The sequence below is a fragment of the Danio rerio genome, chromosome 23 (genome assembly GCF_052040795.2).
Source record: "Danio rerio strain M-AB ecotype USA chromosome 23, GRCz13ab, whole genome shotgun sequence".
NCBI lineage: Eukaryota > Metazoa > Chordata > Actinopteri > Cypriniformes > Danionidae > Danio > Danio rerio.
Genome location: NC_141043.1, coordinates 42961513 through 42980665, shown reverse-complemented (window position 1 = coordinate 42980665; position 19153 = coordinate 42961513). Strand labels below are relative to the sequence as shown.

General features: G+C 30.8%; 1 protein-coding gene across 3 annotated transcripts in view; it reads left to right on the top strand.

The window, feature by feature from the left end:
* The window catches only part of vwa1 (von Willebrand factor A domain containing 1), a 33849-nt gene extending 17731 nt beyond the window's left edge, over positions 1 to 16118 (top strand). The window contains exons 3-6 of one of the 3 annotated variants that reach the window (XR_015522935.1): positions 6649 to 6969; positions 10111 to 10404; positions 12572 to 13245; positions 14240 to 16118. Coding sequence is in view for 2 of the 3 variants with exons in the window: in XM_087306055.1 (XP_087162181.1) it covers positions 6649 to 6969; positions 10111 to 10404; positions 12572 to 12825 (869 nt within the window). In the remaining variant the exon portion in view is untranslated. 3 annotated transcript variants of the gene reach the window in all.
* The last annotated feature ends 3035 nt before the right edge of the window (positions 16119 to 19153 follow it).

Sequence of the window (19153 nt, the reverse complement as noted above, 5' to 3'; positions counted from 1 at the left end):
CGGGCATCCGGAGACTCGCGAAACTTCCCGCCCTACTCATAATTCTCTCTTCATATAGCCGTAAGCCTATTACATATCCATAAAACACAGTGATATAACCGCGCTCGGATCGGATCGCTTTCTCACTGCAATCGAACCGCTCCAGGATTCGTTTCAATCGAGCCCAGACCACCTCATTCAAGCGATCTCGGAGCGATTACTTTGGCGCGGAACAAACTGCGCTAACTGGGCAATCGAGACACATTCTGAAACAAAATTGTAGGTGTGAAAGCACCCTCAGACAACAAAACTGTACAGGATATGGCTGTAAAGGGATATTAATCCATTATTATTTTAACAAAAACTAAACAAAAGCCATTTCTTCCTTTTGTATTGAAATTCCTAAAAAAGAGTTTAGTCTGAAAGAGAGTTGTACTCAAAAAACAAGAAAAAAAGAAGTGATGTTAATCCAAAACAAATTTAAAACTGATTTTCATTCTCTAATTGTCTCTACTTGTCTGATTTTCAGACTCAAAATGAGAATCTCCCTTAACTATTTTATAAAGAATCCTCTCTGCTTCAGTTATGCCTCATACAGCATTCAGTCATTAATTACATTAAGATGGTCCTGGTGTCCACTATAGTGGACATTTAAAAAAGGATGATATTTTGAAACACAAACAAGTTAACAGCTTTGAAAGCTAAATGTATTGTTCCCGACAATTTAACAAACATATACATGTAATAATATTAGTAAAAAAACATTTAAAAAGCTAAATTTTACATACTTCTCTCCTTTCCACAAAATGTGCTTGTTTGTATGCCGGCCTTATTGGATGCAGTGTAAGAAGTGGTTGCTAGCATGCCAGCCAATCAAATGACACATCACTAGAAAGCCTGGGATGTCCTCTGAACAGTACAACAGGACTTGACAGAGTAGTTCAAAAAATTAAAAGAAAATTCATAAAAACATAATGTCCACTACAGAGGACACAAGTCAACGGGCGGGTCTCATATTCTAACTTGTAATTGAAGTAGTTTTACCTCTATCTAAACTCTGTCTTACCTAAAATAATGCTAGTTAAATCTTTTACCTAGTTAAACAAATATTGACTATAGATAAAAAAAAAGCTATTTTAGATTATAAATATATAATTCTCCACACTCTCAGAAAAAAATCTACACGGTTGTACAAATAATGTTCCTTAAGGGACAGTTTTGTATCTTTGTAAAAGTTGTACTTTATATGGTTCAGAAAAATGATGCAGTTATGATGCTGTTCTGTACCTTTTATGGTTCAATTGAAATGAAAGTACACAATTATTCTCATAAAAAGTTACAAAAGTGGTGGACAGCTCCTCCTTTATTACAATGTCTATGAAAATAAATAATACAGGAAAGGCAAAGTTTATAATTTTATAATAAATTTCCATATTAAAACATGAATCATCATTTAAAAGCATATGCTTAAAGAAACTCATAAACATTCATTATTAAGTTCTATAATACAAAACACCTAGTAAAACAAAACTATAGGTATTGTAAACTAAACATTTAAGGCATTTTAATAAACATTTGGTAAGCAATTTCTGATAAATACAGTTTCATTATTGATATCCGCACCTTTTGTCGTTTGCTTTCCACTGCACACATGAGCTGGCAAACGTCCTGCATATGCAAAGTGCTTATGCAGACATTTTACTATTGTAAAATGAATCAAACATTGTGCATATTTCGTTCCAATACTTTTGCATGATTATATCTCTATTTTAAAATTAAGTATATTAAATGAACTTTAAGTGATTACTTAGGTATTGTGTGAAAATAGGAGAAAAAATGTTTTATATTGAGATGGGAGAATGTGTTTCTGTTGCGTTTTTGTGAAAAGTGTTGTGAAATGTTAAGCAAAAAATAGATCTTTTGGTTTATGTTAAAGTATTTTTATTCTTTATTGTAAATGGAAAAGGTGCATTTACACAAAAGGAAACGTAAAAAAAAAACATGGTTTAAAAAATATATTTGATGTTTTATATTTACTGAAAATTTATTGACGCATTTCGGAAGCAAAATGTCTTTAAATAGTTCTTGAAGGAACGTATTTGACTCTGTTAAGGTACAAAGTGTCTTGCCACTGTCGTGGTACCTTAATGGATCAGATTTGTACCTTTGATGAAGGTACAATTTTATATCTGCAGGTTTTAACAACCAAAAGTACATTTTGATTTCCCATGGTACAAATCGTGTCCTTAAAGGTACAAACTGCAATGGTACAAATTAGTTTCTTTGTCTTAAGGTACAATTCTGTTCCATAAAAATAATAAACAGTACTTATGAAAGAGGGAAGCACGGTGACGCAGTGGGTAGCACAATCACCTCACAGCAAGAAAGTCGCTGGTTCCAGCCCCGGCTGGGTCAGTTGGCATTTCTGTGTGGAGTTTGCATGTTCTCCCCGTGTTCATATTCATATGCTCCATATACTGTAGTTTCCCCCACAATCCAAAGACAGGCACTATAGGTGAATTGGATATGCTAAATTGGCCATAGTGTATGTGAGTGTGTGCAAAGGTATATGGGTGTTTCCCAGTATTGGGTTGCGGCTATAAAGGCATCCACTGTGCAAAACGTGCTAGATAAGTTGGCGGTTCATTCTGCTGTGGTGACCCCTGATTAACAAAGGGACTAAGCTGAAAATAAAATGAATGAATGAATGAATGAATGAAAGAATAAGGGCAGACAATTACTAAAAAAATTACATACGATTATTATTATTATATAAATGAACATACACTTACATACAAAAAATAAACGGCTAATAATAAGATTCTAATGAATACTTTTTAGAGCACTTTTTTAATCTTATTGTATTTATGCCTTCTATTACATCATATATTTAGAAAATTCATCATATTTCAGAATTTATATATATATATATATATATATATATATATATATATATATATATATATATATATATATATATATATATATATATATATACGCCACACACCATCAAAATACCATGAGTGATCCATGTGACTATTGTAGATATTTCATATTTGTTAGAAGTCATATGATAGATTTATGCAAGGAACAGACAAGAGTAAAAATAGTGAAACTGATGCCATATATTTTATTCAAAATTATTTTTAAAAAATGAGATCAAAATGTTAGTTTTTAAGCCAATTTTTTAATTTAGTTATCAGCAAACGTCTTCACTTTATTGGTTACAGTAAGAAGTGCTAACATTTTTTTTTTTTTGTATTGCAAACGTTCCAAAAAGTTACATTTAAATGTACATGCATTAATTAAATCTGCACTAATTTAATTATCACACATTTCTAGCACAGAAATCTGAAACCTGTATAAAGTCAGGTTCAAAATTTAGGACATAATAGAGAAATAGTTTTGATCATCATGGTATAATTCAGAAAATACTGCAAACAGTCAGGAATTAAGGCATTTCTTTTGTAGAATTAAATGTGAATAAATCAGGCTCATAATATTCGAGAATATATAGAAAAAGGACCAGCGGGGTTACATTGGTGCCGTGACCCGGATTGGAGTGAGGTTTAGGGTGGTGAGTGTAATGGAGGCCAGCTAGTAGGTGCTGTGCAGTTGAACCTCACTCCTAACGACAGACGCTAGAGGCCATGGTCTTTAGCCTCCTTGTTAGAGCAACCGACTCCTATGCGGAAGGTTGCCAGTTCGATACCAGCTTGGAGCGGGTTGGTTGGCGTAGGACTGGCGCGGTTACACCTAGAGTGTGTATGTGAAGTTTCAGCTCAAAATAAATCTCAAATAATGTTTTATAACGCTTTGAAATTGACCCTTTTAGGCTTTGATCCTAATTGCGCAATTTTGGTGACTGTTCCTTTAAATTCAAATGAGATTGTGCTCTTTTCAAAAGAGGGCGGAGCTACAAATGCCTGTGCGTCAGCATAGTGGCAGGTTTAAAAACAAGATTAATGTCCTATGCTAATGAAGGAGAGATCGTCACTAATGGGCGGAGCTTTGCCCCTCAGATGATAAGTACAATGGGAGAATGTCAATCAAAGTGTTTCTGCAGACTTTTATCAAGTGTTATTATAAAAAATAGAATTAATATATTTTTACCTTTATAGCCTGGCTATATTTACATACTGATGCCACACAACTCTGCTTAAACCCCCTATAAAAGTGATAGTTGATCACATAGTAGGTCCCTTTTAAAGAAAACTTTCTTTAACGCACGCACACACATTAATAAAGTGCAGTCTCAAAAGTTGCATTGAAAAACCCTTGCATTTAATCTGAAGTGCATGTAAATCAAATAGAAACGCACTCAGTCTAGTGAGTGTGTTTTCTAAATGCGGATTGTGATCTGATGTGGGTGTGAATCTCATATCTCCAATCTCTAATAGACACAAATAGCCTGAGACGGATCCAAAGAAAAGAAGAGCCAGGAGGAAACAGGCAGACACTGTAATGAGAGATGAGGGTTATTTATATACACAAATTATTTAGGACGGTTATTATTAGTGGCCGTTCCTTCACACACATATATAAGGAGTTACATATGTGCAACTTCCAGACACTTACATAAACAAACGCATTGATGGCACGCAGTAACTCAGACCAGGTGCTGCTGCTGCTGCTGGGTCGTTCTAAGGGTGGATTTAGGGTCTAATTTAATTTCTGCCATCTCTGATTTCACTTTCTTGATAATCAATTGCAGAGGTTATTCTGAAAACAACAGAAATTCAGTATATATATATATTTTTTTCTTATAGAGAAAATACATTTTATGAGCCTAATATGTTAAAGTAATACATAATTAAGTATAATTATAATTATAAAGAATTAAATTAAATGAGAATAAAATTAAATAAATCATATTAACCATAATGAAAGTTTTAGACTAAGATTAGATATTAATTTAATTTGTTATTTATGAATTCATATAATTTTTTTTATCATTATTAGACTATTATTTGCTTTAAAACGACCCTTAATATTTTAGTTTAAGTATTAAATAAGGCAATAATTCGGCAATAAATAAACCATATTTGTTATGATACAGTTTTAGACTTAATTAGATTAATTAAATATTACAATTGTTATTTATTCATTTATAATTTTTAATAATTGTTAAGACTAATATTTTCTTTAAAACGATCTTTAATATTTGTGTTTAATTAATGTATGATTAAGTATAATTATAATAAATTATTATTAATGAATTAAACCATATTAATTATAATAAAGTTTTAGACTTTAAGATAAAATTTTAAATAAATATTACATTTGTTATTTATTAATTTATTAATTCATATCATTTTTAGTCATTATTATGACTTATTTGCTTTAAAACGTCCCTTAATATTTTAGTTTAAGTAATTCATAAGTATAATTATAAGGAAATAAATAAATCATATTCGTTATAATAAGGTTTTAGACTTAATTAGATTAAATAAATGTTACAATTGTTATTTATTTAGTTATATTATTGTTAATAATAATTGTTATGACTAATATGTGCTTTAAAATTATCCTTAATATTTGTGTTTTATTAATGTATAATTATTATAAATTATTATTAATGAATTAAATAAACCATATTAATCATAATAAAGTTTTAGACTAATATTAGAATTTAATTATTACATTTGTTATTTATTAATTCATATAATTTTTTATCATTATTATGATGATTATTTGCTTTAAAACGACCCTTAATATTTTAGTTTAAGTAATATAGAAGTATAATTAAACCATAAGGAAATAAATAAACCATGTTAATTATGATAAAGTTTTAGACTTAATTAGATTTTAATCAAATATGACATTTGTAAGTATAATTATAATTAATTAATATTAAGGAATTAAACAAACCATATTAATCATAATAATGTTTTAGACCTTAAGATTAGATTTTATTTAAATATGACATTTTTAAGTATTAATTTATTCATTCACATCATTTTTAATAATTAATAAGACGATTATTTGCAACCCTTAACATTTTAGTTTAAGTAATACATAAGTATAATTATAAGAGATTAAATAAACCATATTAGTTATAATAAGGTTTTAGACTTAATTAGATTAATTAAATATTTAATTTGTTATTAATTCATTCATATTACCTTAATAGTTATGACCATTATTTGCTTTAAAATGACCTATTATATTTTAGTTTAAGTATAATTATAATAAATTATTATTAAAGAATTAAATAAACCATATTAATTATAATAAGGTTTTTGAATTAATTAGATTTTAAGTAGATTTTTAAATTTGTTACTTTTGTATTCATTCATATAATTTAATAATTATTATGACTGTTATTTGCTTTTAAATGAACCTTTGTAAAATAAATTAAAGTATTTTATCAGTATATACTTATTAATACTTTGCAAAATAATTTACTATTTATTATTATTATTATTATTTACCATTTACTTGAATTCAAATATATAATAATAAAATTAATTATTCCAGACACAAACTTAAACATCTAAGACAGCGTCATTCTTACCAGGTGGTGTTTTGATTTTGTATACTGTAAATGTCATTTCTGTATTTTCTGTCTTCTGAAAGCCAGAGATCATCTGTGCTGAGAGACAAATTCAGTATTTAATAATAAAAAGTAACCTTCATTTCTGCTAACTTGTGTCTCCTGAAATGCAGAGATCATCCGCGCTGAGAGACTGCAGGTGAAGTCGGTCTCCTCCACCTCAGCTCAGCTGGAATGGAGGCCTGTGCTGTCCGGCTCCGGCTCTGGATATTACGACATTAAATTCGGCCCCATGAGGACGGGACAGATCCCCGGAGTCCCCGGCGGTGCAAGCACAGACCCTGGGTCATTTCAGAGGATCACGAGACCCGCAGACTCCAGCTCTGCCCAGTTGACCGGCCTGCGTCCCGACACCACATACACTGTCACACTCACACCCAAAAACAACCAGCAGGTGCTCAACACACTGCAAACCAGCTTCACCACACAAACAGGTGAGTAGCACATACACAACAAAACACATGCAGTGACGTTATTGTTGTTGATGCATTATTATTATTATTATTATTATTAATAAAAATACTTTTATTATCTAAAAATGCATTAAATATTAATTTAATGAGACTTGTTTAAATATTACCAATTGAAAAGTCTTACTAAATATAAATATAACATGCATTATTATTATCATTATTTTAAAAAATGCATTTAATATTAATTTGTGAGACTAATTGTTATTTTTGTATTAATTGTTAGTTTTATTTAAATTATTTATTTATTCATTAACAATTAAACAAGTCTAAATAAATATGAATATTAAATGCCTTATTTTTTCATACAAATGCATTTAATCTTGATTTATTGGCACTCTTTTAAGTAACAACAGCTAAACAAGCCTGACTTAATACAGTATGAATATTATATGCATTATTATTATTATCATTATTATTTAAAAAAATGCATTTAATATTCATTTAATGAGACTTGTTTAAATATTCATAATTAAAAATTCTGATTAAGTATGAAAATTAAATTCAGTATTATTAAAATGATTAATAAAAATGCATTAATGCTGATGATGAGCACATGTATTGATGCTATTGTTGTTGATGATATTGATAATGAAATGGGTCTTATAAATTATAAATATTAAATGCATCATCATCACTATTATTATTATTAAAAATGCATTTAATATTTATTTATTGAAACTGATATAATTATCAAGAATTAAGTCTAAATAAATGTGAATGTTTAATGCCTTAATTTTTCATAAAATGCATTTAATATTGATTCAATGAGACTCATTTAATTATTAAAAGTTAAACAATTCTAATTAAATATTAATATTAAATGCATATTATTATTATTATTATTATTTATAAATGCATTCGATAATTATTTATTAACACTCAATTCTTAACAATTTAACAAATATAATTAAATATGAATCTGAAATGCATTATTATAGTTATTAAAAAATGCATAGATGTTAATTATCTAATTAAATATGAAGATTATATGCATTGTTATTACTCTTGTTATTATTATTTAAGATGCATTTAATATTGATTTAATGAGACTTATTTAATTATTAACAATTAAACGAGACTAATTAAATATGATTATTAAATGCATTATTATTTAAAATGCATTTAATATTTATTTATTAAGACTATTAACAATTAAACAAGTTAAATATAATACGAATATTAAATGTATTATTATTATAATTATTAATTAAAAATGCATTGATGTTAATGAGCACATGCACTGATGTTATTGTTGATGATATTAATAATGAAATGGGTCTTGTTAATTATAAATATTAAACGCAGTATTATTATTATTATTATTATTATTATTATTATTTATTCATTTATTTTTTAAATCCATTTAATATTGATTTAATGTGACCCGTTTAATTATCAAAAATTAAACAAGTCTAATTAAATATGATTAATAAGTTCATTATTATTCTTATTATTATTATTATTTAAAAAATGTGTTTAATATTTATTTAATGAGATTCATGTAATTATTAAGAATTAAACAAGTTTCACTAAATATAAATATTAAATTCCTTATTTTTTCATAAAAATGCACTTTATCTTGATTTATTGAGACTCATTTAATTATTAGCAGCTAAACAAGCCTAATTAAATATGAATATTATATGCACTATTATCATTATCATTATTATTTAAAAAAATACATTTAATATTAATTTAAAGAGGCTCATTTAATTTTTAATAATTAAACAAGTCTAATTAAATATGAAAATTAAAAGCATATTTAATATTTATTAATAAAAATTGCATTGATGTTAATGAGCACATGCACCAATGTTATTGTTGTAGATGATATTAATTATTTAATATAATTATTTATTATTTATTATAATAAGACCAAATAATTAAAAATGAAATGGGTCTTATTAATTATAAATATTAAATGCATTATTATTCTTATTATTTTAAATGCATTTAATATTGATTTAATGCGACTCGTTTTAGCATTAACAATTAAACAAGTCTAATTGAATATGAATATTAAATGCTTCATTTTGTCATAAAAATGCACTTAATCTTGCTTTATATATATATAATGTATCAATATCATATGCACTATTATCATTCTTATTTAAAAATACATTTAATCTTGATTTAATGAGACTCAATTAATTAATATTTAAACAAGTGTAATTAAATATGAATATTAAATGCATTGTTATTGTTATTATTTAAAAATGCCATTAGATATTTACTGAGACTCAATTATTAGCAATTAAACTAGTTTAATAAATTATGAATATTAAATTCATTATAATAATAATAATAATAATAATAATAATAAAGCATTGATGTTGATGGTGAGCACATACATTGATGTTATTGTTGTTGATGATATTAATAATGAAATGGGTCCTATTAATTTAAATATTAAATGCATTATTATGATTATGAATATTATTATTATTATTATTATTAAAATGCATTTAATATTCATTTATTGAAACTCCTTTAATTATTAACAATTAAGCAAGTCTGATTAAAAATGAAAATTAAATGCATTATTATTATTATTATTATTATTATTATTATCACTATTATTAACATGTGTAATAATAATAAAAATAATAATAATAATAATAATAATAATAACAAATAAATATTATACTAAACGGTTTGATTATTTTTGACTGATACTAGTTTGTTTTGCAATTAATTAATTCATTAATTAAGCATTTAATTGATATAATAACAACCGTAACTCTTATCACTGATAACAATCATAAAAAATACTATTATTAAATGATTGTTGACATAATAATGATTATAATGAAATAATGTTATTTTCATCAGAATTAATTAGTTGAATAAAAATTGTATAAAAATCACATTTAAATTACATGAATTGATACACGATTCCCTTGACTTAATAAACAAATAAATTTAAAGTCCGCATGAACCAGAAGCTGTGACTGTTTTTTTGCACAGATGCATTGTTCACCACAAAACTAGCAATGTGAGCTAGCTACATCATGCTGGGTTTAGATTTAATTTGTACTTTAAAATCAAACATGTAACTGTGCTCATATTCTCCTGCTTGTGCACCTCTGTGTTGCATTTCAGTGAATCCTCCAGAGCCGCAGATCCAGCTGTTGTCCTCTTTGTCGGTGTCAGAGTCGAGCTCTAACAGTGTGCGCGTCAGCTGGGCTCCGCTTCTGCCGCGGCTCATCCAGGAGTACCAGCTGGAGTACTCGGCTCTTCCCAGTGGCCCGCTTCGAGTGCTCCGAGTCAGCAACACACACAACTCCACTGTCATCACTGACCTGCAGCCCGACACACAGTATCTGCTCACTGTCAGCGCAAAACAAACTTCAGGCAAAGAGAGAGCCATGACAGTCAAAGTCTGCACGCAAGAGGGTGAGGAGAGTTCACATTAATACACTTTTTAGTTTCAAGACTTCACACTTAGCTGATGGTTGATTATAAAGCTTGTTTGGCATGCTGTCCCAGGAGAGAGCCCTGAGCTCATAACATTCTCGAGCCCGGGGCTCCCTCCCATTTGCAAGGTGAGAGGGGAGTTTGAGCTCAGGTAGACCTCAAGAACTCCCCTGCTGTTGTAGCTAATGAACAGATAGTGACTGCTCTTAAGAGATAACTAGTTACTAGGAGCATATCTATGGTGCTGATTTGGATTAGTCAATTGACTTAAGTTGCATGTTTTTGGATGGAAACCGGGGAACCAGGAGGAAACCCACGCGAGTACGGAAAGAACGTGTAAACTCCACACAGAAACATCGGCTGGCTTGGTAAGGGCTAGAATCAGTGACGTTCTTGCTATGAGGCAACAGTGCTAACCACTGAGCCACTAAGAAAGGTGGAGTAGGGGTGGAAGGGGGGGACGAAGATGGCTGTTATATGGAACTTAGGGTATTTATAGTGACTTAGGAATCGTCTGATCAGTGGATCATAAACTGAATAATGTGGGACCAGCCACAAGCAAGCATAAGCAGGTGATCCTCTCGAAATTAGTTTATAAATAAACCACTCAATTTAAAGGGGATCTATTATGCAAAAAAATCACTTTTATAGTGAAAATAGCTAGTCTTTAATATTATAATTATTCATATTTTTTATAATCACACTTGCTAAAAACAGTCTGCAGAATCACTTTGAAAATCAACAGTCTGCAGAATCACATTCTCCCTTTGTACGTGTCATCAGAGGGGGAAGGCCCCGCCCATTAATCACAATCTTTCCCTCATTAGCATAGGATGTTAGTCTTTGTTTTGAATCTGCCACTATGCTGACACACAGGCATTTGTAGCTCCGCCCTCTTTTGAAAAGAGCACAATCTCATTTGAATTTAAAGCAACAGTCACCAAAATTGCGCAATTAGGATCAAAGCCTAAAAGGGTCGATTTCAAAGCGTTATAAAACATTATTTGTGATTTATTTTGAGCTGAAACTTCACACACACTCTAGGTGTATCCCCACCGGTCCTAAAATCTCATTTGAATTTAAAGCGAGAGTCACCAAAACCACACAATTTGGATCAAAGCCTAAAAAGGGCAGTGTCAAGTTATAAAACATTATTTGTGAGGTATTTTGAGTTGAAGCTTCACATACACACTCTTGGCACATCAGAGACTTATTTTACATCTTGTAAAAAGGGGCGTAAGAGGTCCCCTTTAAATGCGTTTCTCTATATCATCTAATATTATTCGCCTTAGAATCAAACCAAAGATCCAAAGCTGTTGTCAGACACAAACATTCATCACTGTCAGCAAAAGGTTCATGAAGCTTTTTAGCTTCTGTGTGAATAATGTTAGCATCCAGCGTAATGTTCTTAATCCTGCAGTCACTCATCCACAAATCGAAAGCAGACTCTGGGCTCTATTTTAACTATTAGCTGCAAAGTCTAAGCATTAAGGTCGTGTCCGAATTCGCTTTTTGCTATTTTAAAGGACAGAAAAACACACTCCGCGCCCTGGCGCATGGTCTAACAGGGTTGTGCTTATTCGCTTAATGCGTTATGGGTTTGTTTTGAGCATAACCTGCATTAAACCAATCAGAGTCTCGTCTCCCATTCCCTTTAAAAGTCAGTTGCATCACACCATGGTGCATTCGCTATTTACTTGGTGGACTTTTTAGGTGGAAAAATGTATCGCTTCACTAAAGAAAACAGTTAAACAGAGCATCTGCAGCGCGAGGATAAAGAACGAGCCTCCTCCAATTAGCCTTTCTCTTTACTCTCATAGATAAGGAAACAAGTGTTGTTCGCACTCCACTGAAGACATCTAATATTATTCGCCTGATTAATACACATTTAATTGTACAAAAAAAATAAATTTGAAAATGCATCCATTCATATAAATACATCAGAGACTTATTTTACATCTTGTAAAAAGGGGCATAATAGGTCTCCTTTAATTCATTAGCAGCTGAATGTCACGGGAACATTAGTCAGAATTGCTCTTTTTCCAGTCAGACCACAGAACTGAGTGTTTTCCACCACATCCTCTCACCTCCTTCTGTTTCCCAGCAAGAAGCGGGAAGTTTGACCTCTGTCCTGTTTGTCTCTCAGTGTTGCCGGCTCTGTCCGATCTGCAGCTCTCCTCAGTGGGCGATGAGACAGTGCAGCTGCGCTGGAAGGGAAGTTTCGACGGGCTTCGTGGATACTGGGTCACTTGGGAGCGAGGACACAGCCAGCGCTCCACCCTGTACTTACCACCCAACCGCCTGTCCACCACCCTCAACCACGTGCCCTCCAGAGCCCGAGTCTGTGTCTCGCCGGTGTACAGGACGGCCCGCGGAGAGGGACTCTGCTGCACGGCTTGAGACGGTCTGTCTGAAAAACATCACATCTTATTTATTGCTTTTGACTTATCAGAGATACAGTTGATTACTGCATATTTATTGATAAAAATATAGAGATTCAATATTTATCAATTACATTTTTATTATTTTTTTAAAGAGAGAATGGAGATCATTTTTTTTCAACACATTTCTAAACATAATAGTTTAAAAAACTCATTTCTAATAACTGATTTATTTTATCTTTGCCATGATGACAGCACAAAATATTTGACTAGATATTTTTTAAGATACAGTGGTCCGTCGATATTCCTGGTAGTTACGTTCTAAAAATAACCCGCAGTAGTGGAAATCCACAAAGTAGTCAGCTTTATTTTTTACAATTATTATGTTTTAAGTTCGTAAAACCCCGCACTACACACTTTATACATTTTTCTCAGACAGGCTTTAAAGGGCACCTATGGTAAAAAATCTACTTTTCCATCTGTTTGGACAGATCTGTGTGTTGGTATAGTGTATAGACCGTCATACTGGGGTGATATGAACACATCCAGTCCTTTTTTTTTAATTTAACTACAAAAAAAAGGGTCGGCCAATTGGAGCTGTTTTCAAATCGATCGCACCATTACGTAGGCGTGCGATCCCCCCGCCCACCGAATTGATTGACAGCTGCGCGCATTAACATGTTCCGGTAGTCACGTGTGTATGTCAACAAGACCAGACAGACATACGCAAAGCAACCGGGAATAAAAGGTCTGTTCTGTTCGCTAGGATCAGCAATCATCATCAAATGTGATTAAGAGTAAGTTTCACATGTTTAAAGTGTTTTAAAACAGAGTATGTGTGTTATTAATTACAGCGTTTTACTTCAGCTTTACTTCATCAGCACAGCCGCGCGTCAGAACAATTATAAAAGAAGACGCTTCAATCCCGGTTTGTGGAAGTTAAATCAAGTTTATTTTGTACATTAGCATAACAGATATCCACACAGTATTTGAGGTTAGCCTTAACTAAGCTAAGCGCGCTCTGTCTGTCTGCGTGTGTATCTGTGTGTGTGTGCGTGCGTGCGTTAACTTTGTAACGATATTGTGTGTGACTCATCAATGCAACTTCACAATACTGATTAGTAAAGGTTAGTTCTTACTGTAGTATCTCACAAACGCTACGTGAGACCTTCTTCCTTTAAGTCTGTCTGTTGTCTGACGCAGCTGAGGGAGGAGATTAAAGCACGTGGGAAGGCATATAGAAACAGTAGGCGGGCAGAACTCGGCTTGAAGGCGCAGTACGACAAAACCACCCCCTGCTGGAAATCAGTATAGAACAGCATCCTGTAAAAGGTATAATGAAAACTCTGATGGGTATTTTGATCTGAAACTTTATATACACATTCTAGAGACGCAAAAGACTTATATTAAATCTGAAAAAAGGGGTAACCTAGGTGCCCTTTAATATTTCATTCTTTTCTCTCTTGTTTAAACACTATCAAAGTTTAAACCTTCATAGAAAAAGAAGTCCAGCATTAGAATCAAACCAAAGATCCAAACCTGTTGTCAAACACAAACATCCATCGCTGTCAGCAAAAGGTTTATGAAGCTTTTTAGCTTCTGTGTGAATAATGTTAGCATCCAGCGTAATGTTCTTAATCCTGCAGTCACTCATCCACAAATCGAAAGCAGACTCTGGGCTCTATTTTAACTATTAGCTGCAAAGTCTAAGCATTAAGGTCATGTCCAAATTCAGACTTTTAAGGATTGAAAAATACAATCTGCGCCCCGGCACATGGTCTAACAGGGTTGTGCTTATTCTCATGAGTTATGGGTGTGTCTTGAGCATACCCATAAAACCAGCATCAAACCAATCAGAGTCTCGTCTCCCATTCCCTTTAAGAGTCAGTTGCATCACACCATGGCGCATTTGCTATTAACATAATGGACTTTGTAAGTGGAAAAACTGAGCACTTCATTAGCGAGGAAATAGTTAAACAGAGCATCTGCAGCGCGAGGATAAAGAACGAGCCTCCTCCATTCGGCCAAACGATGTTGTACTCACTCCACTGAAGACATCCATTAGCCTACATATTTAATTAAGTTTGTTAAGCGCAAATACTTATTTCAAAACTATTTCTAAATTCAGTCCTAATTTTCAGCAAATTAATAAATGAACAATAATAATTAAGTGTTGTCAAAAAACTGAGTCTTATCCAAACACTTCCTATTCTTATGCTTCATATAGTGATGCATACATGTGACAATAGTTTACAGCCAATCAGGATGCAGAAAACAATGTGCTGTAAAAAATAAATAAATAAATAAATAAAGCATGTGAAATTACACACAAATAAATCTGCAAAACTTTGAGGTCGCGAAATGTGGACCGCGTGATAGTATTAAGCTTAGTGATATTTAAAGGCTAATTTAGGTTAATTAGGTAATTTGGGTAATTAGGCAAGTGATTGCATAACAGTGGTTTGTTCTGTAAAGAATCTTAAAAATATATTGCTTTAGGGGGCTAATAATACTGACCTTAAAATGGTTGTAAAAAATTTTAAAACTGCTTTTATTCTAGTCGAAATAAAACAAATAAGACTTTCTTCAGAAGAAAAATTATTACAGGAAATTTCTAATCTGTTAAACATCATTTCGGAAATATTTGATTAAAAAAATTCAAATTCATAAGAGGGCGAATAATTCTGACTTCAACTGTTTATATATGTTTGACTTTAAGGGCTTAAAGTGTGTGATCTCTTCCAAACATTACCTTGAATTCATTATTCAATCAGACAAAAAAAGTTTGAACATACACACCTCTTATTTGCTTTACCCCACAGCAGTGCTGACCTGAAGCTGTGGATCTGCCAAACACGCAGGACTGAGCGATGAACAGCAGAAACTTTCCACAAATGGACAGATGGAGCTGTTTGAACACTCATCAGCCATAGATGGTGATCTTTAAACACAGCAACACAACATGCACTGACACACAAACCACAAAACCACACTAAATGAGTCTGAACTCAAGAGGATTTCTGAAGAACGAGACTTTTAAAGGAATGTTTGGGGATTGGTTTGAGTTCAGTGATATTGACCGCACCACTGTCCATTACCGCACAGCATATTAATTCAGCCTTCATTTTGTAAACAAGCAAAAAAAAAATGCACATTACAGTATTGGATTCATAGCAGAAGACTATGGGTCGAGAGCTTTAAGTGGCTTTAAGCTGCTTTTTCATATATTATGTGTGTAATATTGCTGTTTGTGAATGTAAAAGGTCTGTAACGGTTTCAAATGGATGATAAAAGGAGATTTTATTGATTTTATCCTGAGTATTCAATCATTTGTGACTAATATTTTATTACATATATTTATTAAAGGACAACACTGTACATCTATGGAAAAAATATGTATGGGCAATTAATATATTTCTCTGGATTATTAGGAATTATTTTGCATTTGACTATATAGTTATATATCAGATATATATATATATATATATATATATATATATATATATATATATATATATATATATATATATATATATATATATACACATACATATAAATATTTAATATATATGGGGAATTTATAATATAATTCTCAGTCTGGATTTATTAGGAATTTGTTTGCATTGAATGTTTATATTTATTATTTAATTCTATAAAGGTCTGATAAGATTTCTTTCAAATATTTTATTAAAAAATAATAATAATAATACAATATATATATATATATATATATATATATATATATATATATATATATATATATATATATATATATATATATACACACACACACACACACACACTTTTTTATTTAAAAAATATCTCTTTTTTATTTAATTAATTTTTTTAATATTTTTTTTTATTTTATTTAATTTTTTTCATATATATTTATTTTACATATTGTAAAAAGTCTGGATTTATTGGGGATTTGTTTGTGTTGAATTTATATTTATTATTTTTTTCTATAAAGGTCTGATAAAATTTCTTCCAAATTTAAAATAATAATAATAAAAATAAAATATATATACACTTATTTTTTATTAAAAAATATTTTTTTAAATTATTTTTATTATTTATTTATTTTGTTTTTGTTAAATTTATTTTTTTCCATATATTTGATGCTTTTATTGTCTGATAAGATTTCTTGCAGCTAAAAAAAATAAATACTTATTTTTTTAAATAATAACACACACACGCACACACAAAATTCCCATATATATTTATTTGACATATACTAAAAAATAAAATAATAAATTATATATATATATATATATATATATATATATATATATATATATATATATAATTTATTTATTTATTTGATTTTTTTATTAGTTAATAACGTGTTGTTTCAAGCTGAATATAATCCTGAAAACATGGCACTTAAATTTTAAAACTTTTAAATTACTTCAAATCTGTTTATTTAGGTTCAGTAAAATGTCATCAGTTTATAGACTAAAGAAAAAATTATTACACATTATAAATTCAGAGAAAATGGGAATTTATAATTTGTATAATTTGTATAATTTGTAACTTTTTTCACGGTGGCTCAGTGGTTAGCACTGTGGCCTCACAGCAAGAAGGTTGCTGGATCAAGCCCCAGCTGGGTCAGTTGGCATTTCTGTGTGGAGTTTGGATGTTATCCCCGTGTTGGCGATATGGATATTTTAGGGCAAATCTAAATGAGCTCCACCACTGTTTTTTCTTCAAGGTCAGCGTTTTATAACTCATTTTAAGCTACAGTCATTTCCATAACTGCAGATCCTGAAACTCTGGCACAGGTCTTAATCTCTGTGGCTGAAGAATTAAGACTTTGCAGATGTTGGCTGCAGATGTTTTGTGGTTCGAAAGGGCCACGCTTGGTTTGTTTGAAGAACAGGGACTCTTTCAAGGGTCAGGCTTGGATTTATCATTCAGCAGATTAAAGATTTCCTCTGTAGTTGTGTATTAACAAAGTAAATATTTGTTCACAGGCACGTATTTTTAAGGTCTTAAAGGAACAGTTCACCCAAAAATGAAAATTCCCTCATCATTTACTCACACTTCATTTGTTCCAAACAAGTTGGAGTTTATTTCTTCTGTAAAACACAAAAGAAGACACTTTGAAAAATGTTGAAAAAAAAACAGCCATTGACTTCCAAAGTATTTTTATTTTTCCTACTATAGATGTCAATGGTTATTTCTCTCCCCCTCAACATTCTTAAGAGCATATTTATTTTGTTTTCAACAGAAGAAAGACATTTATCAATGTTTAGAAGCACTTCAAATATCAAAAATAAGTCAACTGCCTTTTCCTAAAAAGTTTGTTGCACATTATTCATCAAGACAAACCAGAAAAAGCTTCATCTGTTCATATTTCAGGGTCATTTTGCAAATTTGTTCACAGACAGGCGTTTTAAAGGTCCCAAAATGAAAATTCTGTCATCATTAACTCATCTTCCACTTGTTCCAAACATATTTGAGTTTCCTTCTTCTGTAGAACACAAAAGAAGATACTTTGAAAAATGTTGGAAAACTTCCATAGTGTTTTGTTCCTTCTATGGATATCAATGGTTGTTTTTCCCCCAACATTCTCAAGAGTATATTGTTTTGTTTTCAACAGAAGAAACAAATCCATAAAAGTTTAGAAGCACTTCAAATATAGGTCAACGCCCTATACTTGATAATTTTGTTGCACATTATTTACCAAGACAAACCAGAAAAAGCTTCATCTGTTCATATTTTAGGGTCATTTTGCATATTTGTTTGCAGACAGGTGTTTTTTTAAGGTCTTAAAGAGACAGTTCACCCAAAAATGAAAATTCTCTCATCATTAACTCATCTTTCATTTGTTCCAAACATATTTGAGTTTCTTCCTTCTGTAAAACACAAAAAAGATACTTTGAAAAATGTTGGAAAACTTCCATAGTATTTTGTTCATTCTATGGATGTCAATGGTTATTTTCCACCAACATTCTTGAGAGCATAACTGTTTTGTTTTCAACAGAAGAAAGACATTTATCAAAGTTTAGAAGCACTTCAAATATCAAATATAAGTCAACCGCCTTCTCCTGATAAGTTTGTTGCACATTTTTCATCAATATTTCAGGTTTGTTTTGCATATTTGTTTGCAGACAGGTGTTTTTTCAGGTCTTAAAGAGACAGTTCAGCCAAAAATGAAAAATCGGTCCATTTACTCACACTTCATTTGTTCCAAACATATTTGAGTTTCTTTCTTCTGTAGAACACAAAAAAAAGATACTTTGAAAAATGTTGGAAAACTTCCATAGTATTTTGTTAATTCTATGAATGTCAAAGGTGGCTGTTTCACCAACATTCTTAAGAGTATATTGTTTTGTTTTAAACAG